Raw genomic sequence first — 6,610 nt, 5'->3', positions numbered from 1 at the left:
TGCTAAGTGAAATCAATGTCTTGGATTTCCAGGCTGAGCTTGGAGGTCACAGCCACTCTATCATTTCTCAGCATTATCCCTTCTCTTTCTCTCGCTCTCTCTCTGAGCCTCCAACTGGCACACAGCAGATTGAAAACAGCATGCATCACAGGGCTCACGATGCACAATTTTACAGCCTTTTGGAGCCCCCTTCCTTTCCTTTTGGCCCCCTTTTTTTTTTTTTTTTCAATTTGCAAATAAGTTTTGTTTGTGTCCTACAGAACTGAGAGCCACTGGAACGCCTACAAACATGAAAAAGCCATAAAACACAAAGGAGAACAGAGCTGATTTCGACAGCTGCCAGCAAGATGGTTATGCTTGATGTTACTGGTAGATATGGCAGGGGGTCTCTTTTCCCCAATTCCCCATCCACAACTGCCACAAAATAAATACTGTGTCCCCTTAGATCTCATTAGACATTCTGCTTGTGCACAAGAGATCCAAAAACAACACCAAGATTTTACGCGTAGTAGATCTCGCAAGCCACTAGCCACACCAAAAAAAACCCCTTGTAAAATGCACAAAAATCTCTTGTTAAATAAAGACACAACTTTTTGGGGAAAAAAACCCCCAAAACTATCATCAAGCACTGCGTGGCTTTGTGTTTCCTTGCTTTATAGTATAGAAAAGAAGAGTCCAAGCCAAGGATAAACTTCAGGAAGTCAGAAAGTCTACACTGAGAAAACACAGACCAGTAACTCAATTCATTAACACAACAGCTACTGGTTCCACATCTTCCATTTGATTCTTTGAACATATACCTCACTGAGCTGACAATGGTATTATTTATTTGTCTGTTTATTTTTAATCTGTGCTGTTTTACTGTTAGGGTAAAAAGAAGACGCTACTGTCAGTTCAAGGAATCTTTTCTGACATGATAAAGGACATGGACAGCATGCTAGAGGACACTAACAAAAAGAAAGGACACATTTTTATCACGCTCTTGCTGTCACCTAAATGAGACTGTTTATTCCCCGCATTCCGTAGCTAAATTCTTCCTAGTCGTTTTCCAACAACTAAGATGGGCAATTTAATTTTGACCCGTTACTTTTGCTCAGTTGTGGCACTCGCTGAGCTCATCTTCCATGGGACATGTTCTGTGTCTTTTTTCTAGGCATAACTAGTCACACACTGGCAGCATTATACAGATGTGTCTACAAGCTGCTAGCTTGACTTCTTAAATGAGCACAGACCTACTTGCCCAGCTATGGCCAAGATTACCCATCACAGCCATCACTTGATGGACAGATTCCAGCCCTGTTCTATGACACAACAGACATTGCTTTGGAGATTTGTTCTTCCATAAATTCCCATTGAACCCCAGGACAGGATCTGGCCACAGATCATAGAATCATAGAATGGTTTGGGTTGGAAGGGACCTTAAAGATCATCTAGTTCCAATCCCCCTGCCAGCAGCAGGGACACCTTCCACTAGATCAGGTTGCTCAAAGCCTCATCCAACCTGGCCTTCAACACTTCCAGGGAGGGGGCATCTACAACTTCCTTGGGCAACCTGTTCCAGTGTCTGACCACCCTCACAGTGAAGAACTTCTTCCTAATATTTAATCTAAACCTCCCCTCTTTCAGTTTAAACCCATTTCCCCTTGTTTTGTCATTAACTGCCCTTATGAAAAGTCCTTCCCCAGCTTTCCTGTAGCCCCTTCAGGTACTGGGAGGCCGCTATAAGATCTCCCTGGAGCCTTCTCTCCTCCAGGCTGAACAGCCCCAACTCTTTCAGCCTGTCCTCATAGGAGAGGTGCTGCAGCCCTCGGTTGATGATAAGATGAGATGCCCCACTGCTTTCCACCTCTCGTTAATACCCTGTTAACCTGACTCCAGTTTAGTGTTGTGAAAGGAAATGACAGTTGTGTGCTGGAATAAGAGCTGGTCACCTCAGCTTGTTACTGAAGATAGAAGAAACAGCAGTGTGATAGCTAGGACACTGCAAGGGAACCCACGGGATGTCAGCTGAGGTGGTCACTGCTACTGACATCGTGTATGAAAGGTTGTTTAGTATTACAGTGCTGGGGTCCTCCCACTGGCACTATGAATATCCTCCTATTTCAGGAAGCCATCCTGAGAACAAAACTGCCTGCAAGTGAGAGACACACAAATACCCTTCAGAAAAAAAACCAAAACCACACATGCAAGTACCCACACTCCCAGAAACGCAATGCTGCAGAGCCTGGTACAGTACCTTGCTTTTGGGTGGAGGGCTGTTTGTGCTCTTGTCTGTGTGGATGCTGGTAGGGGATACAGCAGCACCAAGGTTACCCTGGGGTATGCCAGGTATCTTGCCTCCTGGAGACACTTGCATCGCAGCAAGTTGGGCAGCATACAACTGCTGTAAAAGTAAACAAACAAAAAACAGGGTGTGTGTGGGGGGAGAGAGAGAGAGAGAGAAAGGCAAGACATCATCAATAAGTAATTCTCCCAAAATTTCTCCTCCTGCAGATGATATGTTTTCCTTCTGATGTTTAGCACACTGGTATATTTCAAGACAAGAATTGTCACCACAACTTTTGTGACTCATTCCTCAGGGGATGAATGACAGACGTCACCATGACAAATGTCCTAGCTTTCCTGTGTGTCCGGGGATTCGTAACAAGGAACAAAATTAACTTCATGATTTGCCTGAGCCACTGGGTAATCTTTCCTGTCCTGAGATGACTTAGGCATAACAGCATCTCCATCGATAATATGCACCAATCTCTGAAATTCACATGATGGTTTCTCTGCTACAATTTTACATTTCTTTGTCTTACTTCATAGAATCATAGAATGGTTTGGATTGGAAGGGACCTTAAAGATCATCTAGTTCCAACCCCCCTGCCATCAGCAGGGACACCTTCCACTAGACCAGGTGGACACCTTCCACTAGACCATTACTTGCTATGTTTGCCTTGTTTGCACAGTCTGTGAGGTGTTTGGGACGGGGAATGTAAAAATTTTGTTTAGCACTTATTGTGGAAGTCCACTCCCAGTTGGGTTCTGAGGGACCACTACAGTCAGTATAAATATATGCATATCAAAGGTAATGTACTGTCCACTAACTACTAGAAGTTCCAATTAAGTCTAAGAACCCTTTCTCTGACAGTTGCAAAGCAGATACACAGTGGGAATGTTTTCCTCTTCAAAACTAAACCACTTTAAACAGATAACTGTGATCATAAGTATTCTCGTGCTAGTAATCAAACATGTGTTTAAAGTTCAGCACTATAACAAGAGTTTAATGGACAGAGCTCAAAAGCAGAAAGAAAACAGGCAAAATGGCAGTGCCTTGAAGCTTCCTTGACCTACAAATAAAAAGTGGAGAAAATAAACATGTTGGGCAGGAGAAGCAGCAATTGTTGCTGCTTTGTGAATAGAGAGGAATTCAGGTGAAGCCAAATAGAAGTCAGATGCCTGAGAGAGCAGGCTTTCCTTCCTCGGTCACAGTAGGTTTCAAAGACTCAAGCTACGTATTATTTGTGCTGTGCAGTACAAATGTGTAACACAGAATGATGGTGCTCTCTGCCTGCAGGTGCTAACAGAGCTTCTGAGATGCCATGTGACAAGGGATAACACACAGGAACATGGAAGTGGATGTGAAAAAAAAAAGAAAAGGGCTTCAATATGACTAGTCTAAGAAGTCTTGTCAGTGGTGCTTAGTTGTTTTGCTGTTGTTTTTTAGTTACTTGTATAAGCTGACAAAAGAGCAAAGGTCAGATTGGAGGGCACAAAGAAATGCTAACCCAAACCAGCAAGTTTCAAAGAGGAAAATGAGGATTCATTACAGGAGTATTCCACACGGAGCTGTACAAAAGGTAGAGAGAGACACTGGTAATGTAAGTTCAGAGCACACAAGCCCTGTAGCAAACCCTTAACTTGATCAAATGGGCAAGATGTACCGCTCTGAGTCTTGGACAACCCTGGACACTATCCTGTAGCTCCCTGTACAAACTCTTCCCTTCACTGGTGTAAATGCCTAGTCATTTCATGTAATTAAAAGTAACCTATTTTTGGTCTTTTAGGTGTAATCAGGCACCAAGTTGTTACTTATTTCTTCTCTTTCTACTCTTCTCTACTTATTTCACTCTTTCTATTCTTTTCAGACTTTTCATTCTTTTCAGTTTTGAATCCTTTTTATTTCTTTCCTCTACTTTGATCACTGCTTGTTCCTTATTTTTCTGTACTTCTTAATCACCATTTATCTCTTTCTTTCTCTTTACATTCCCTCTCTTTTCCTATCATCCATTCATCTGTTGTCTCCTTGCCTCTTCCTCAAATTTATTTATTCCTTTATTCTATGTGTTACTCTCAGCGACTCTGAGCCAAACAGATGCAAATCAACTACAGATAAAAGTCATCAGAAACAATCCAGTCACAAATCAGCCACAGATTCAAATGCATGTATTTATCAGTTGAAGATCATATCCAATCATTCTTTCAAAAGAAGACTAAATCCAGCAGGGAGAAAGGAACAAGAGTCTTCGTGAACCAAAGAAAAACTGTAGCAGGCACTTCAAGGAAAACCAAGTCAGCTTTCTGTATGAATTAATATATCAGAAGGGCAACAGTTGTTTAAGAAATAAGATACATGGCTAGGGAACAGCTCAAACATAATCAGACTTTGGTGATGACAGAGCAGATCTAGGGAAAGCTTCTCCTTTTCTTTGCTCCCTATTGAAACAAAATGACAAAACAAATTGAGGCAACTATAAGAAAAAGACAAAAGAGCAGGAAAGGTTCAAGCTTGCTGCTAATCTATAGATTAGATATCAGAGAATATATTTAGTCTACAAGTAAAGGTAAAAATAACAGTCAGTTCAGACACCTAGCAGTCCTGAACCAACTGGAGATCACTGACAGGCCATACAGGGACCTGCCTGTTGTGATTGAGCCTCCTGAAAATTAGTGTGAGCCTTTGGGGAAGACTTTTCAAATAGGATCCTGAAAAGAGAGAGAAATCTCTACCTCAAACATAGCTCTCAACCTTCTACTGAGGTCCAAAGAATAAATCACAAGAACTAAACTGCATGAAACACATGCAGAACATGGTGTCCAAGAATCTGTGCCATCTTACGTTTGTTGAGTGGTCACTGAGAAATGTGTGGGAAGCCATGGCTCCTCCTTACAGTATTCATGTCATCAACCACCTTTTTGACAAAGCATGCAAAGCAGACAATGACTAAATAAGCATGAGGAATGAACTTCTCTGTGCAACAGCCCAGAAAAAAGCTGTATTTTTAGGTGATAAATGCAATATATGGAATTTCAAATGCATGCCTTATTCTCAGTTCAGGGACAGCTATACCTCCAGAGAGTGAAGCACACAGCACAAATGAACTTCTCTGTGCAACAGCCCAGAAAAAGGCTGTATTTTTAGGTGTGGAGTAATCTGGAAGCAGGAGTGGAATAAAATCTATAAAGCCTTCATTCAGGCTTTGTACAAACTTCTGTTATCAGCTCAGATTCAACATCTCACCTCTATTTAATTAGTTTTGAGAATTAAAAACAAACATTAAATAAAATCTTGTTAGAGGTCCCTTTTTAGAGTACCCTCTTAAAAAGTCCCTTCCTGGAATACAAACTAACTATTCTACAGAAAAACAACATCAGGCTCAGCTCTAAAGTGAAGAACATGTAGCTTAAGAAATTGCAAGGGTCTGAATCCTATTAACAAGATCGTTTCTTGTTGGTGCTTTAAGAGCCGAAGCTGCAGGCGGCCTCAGCCTTGAGCAATTAACTCCTGACTTTGAGTGAAAAATAAAACAAAGTGGAAAAACAAGCAGGAACGTGTATGAGACAAGATAAAGGATGATTCTGTGCTGTAATCAGAAACCAGTCAGAAGTAAAAGAATGGCTCACGAACAGGTGGAATTATCCAATCAAGTATTGTAACCAGGTGTGTGAACAGTAGCTTTTAGCCAATGAAGACTTGTTTATGTGTGTGTGTTAGCAGTTTAAGAGTATATAAGCAATCATGTAACTGATAATAAATGTCTCCAGTTGGATTCACATTGAATCGTGTGGAGTCCATGATTCGTCGCTCTCGCAGTTCCTGTATTCCCCCTCCCATTTCAAAAAATGGAGAGAAAGATAAAACAAGCAGCACATTTCTTAGACTACCAATATTTTGAGCTTTGACATTATTCAACTTGTCTGTTCATATTTAGTTGTTTTAGGACATGATGACCTTTAGCTTATACCCAAGGAAAGAACAATAGTGTGACCAAATGCTGTGAATCAAGACGGCTAAATGACAATTTATTCATTCATTTAATAGACAAACTGAACTCCAACAAAAGAACATTTCTACCCCTGCTTCCCCAACAGTTTCAGATTTTGGAAAAGTGTATGAATTGGTCTCTGTTGAAACATTCAACTATCATCTAAAATGCACCCTTATACTTTTCACAGTAATGAAACCAAGATCTCAAAAAGTGCAATGAAAATGGTGCTATGCTGCGCTGCTGCTTTAGTACAAAGTTCTTAAGCCTCTCAATTTGTACCCAAAACACAGACTCCTGAAGTCACTTCTGCTACCTTCAGCTAACCTAAAGGCTCAATCTCAAATTCTAGCACTCAA

General features: G+C 41.1%; 1 protein-coding gene across 1 annotated transcript in view; it reads right to left on the bottom strand.

The window, feature by feature from the left end:
• The window catches only part of LOC104532947 (transcription factor SOX-5), a gene marked incomplete at its 5' end in the record, with an annotated part of 55,709 nt that extends 53,326 nt beyond the window's left edge, over positions 1-2,383 (bottom strand). The window contains 1 exon segment of the mRNA XM_029087542.1: positions 2,237-2,383. Within this exon segment, the coding sequence (XP_028943375.1) occupies positions 2,237-2,383 (147 nt within the window).
• Between the last annotated feature and the right edge of the window lie 4,227 nt (positions 2,384-6,610).

Source organism: Antrostomus carolinensis, unplaced genomic scaffold (genome assembly GCF_000700745.2).
Source record: "Antrostomus carolinensis isolate BGI_N321 unplaced genomic scaffold, ASM70074v2 scaffold12351, whole genome shotgun sequence".
In the NCBI taxonomy this organism is placed as follows: Eukaryota; Metazoa; Chordata; class Aves; order Caprimulgiformes; family Caprimulgidae; genus Antrostomus; species Antrostomus carolinensis.
This window is presented reverse-complemented; position numbering and strand designations above follow the sequence as displayed.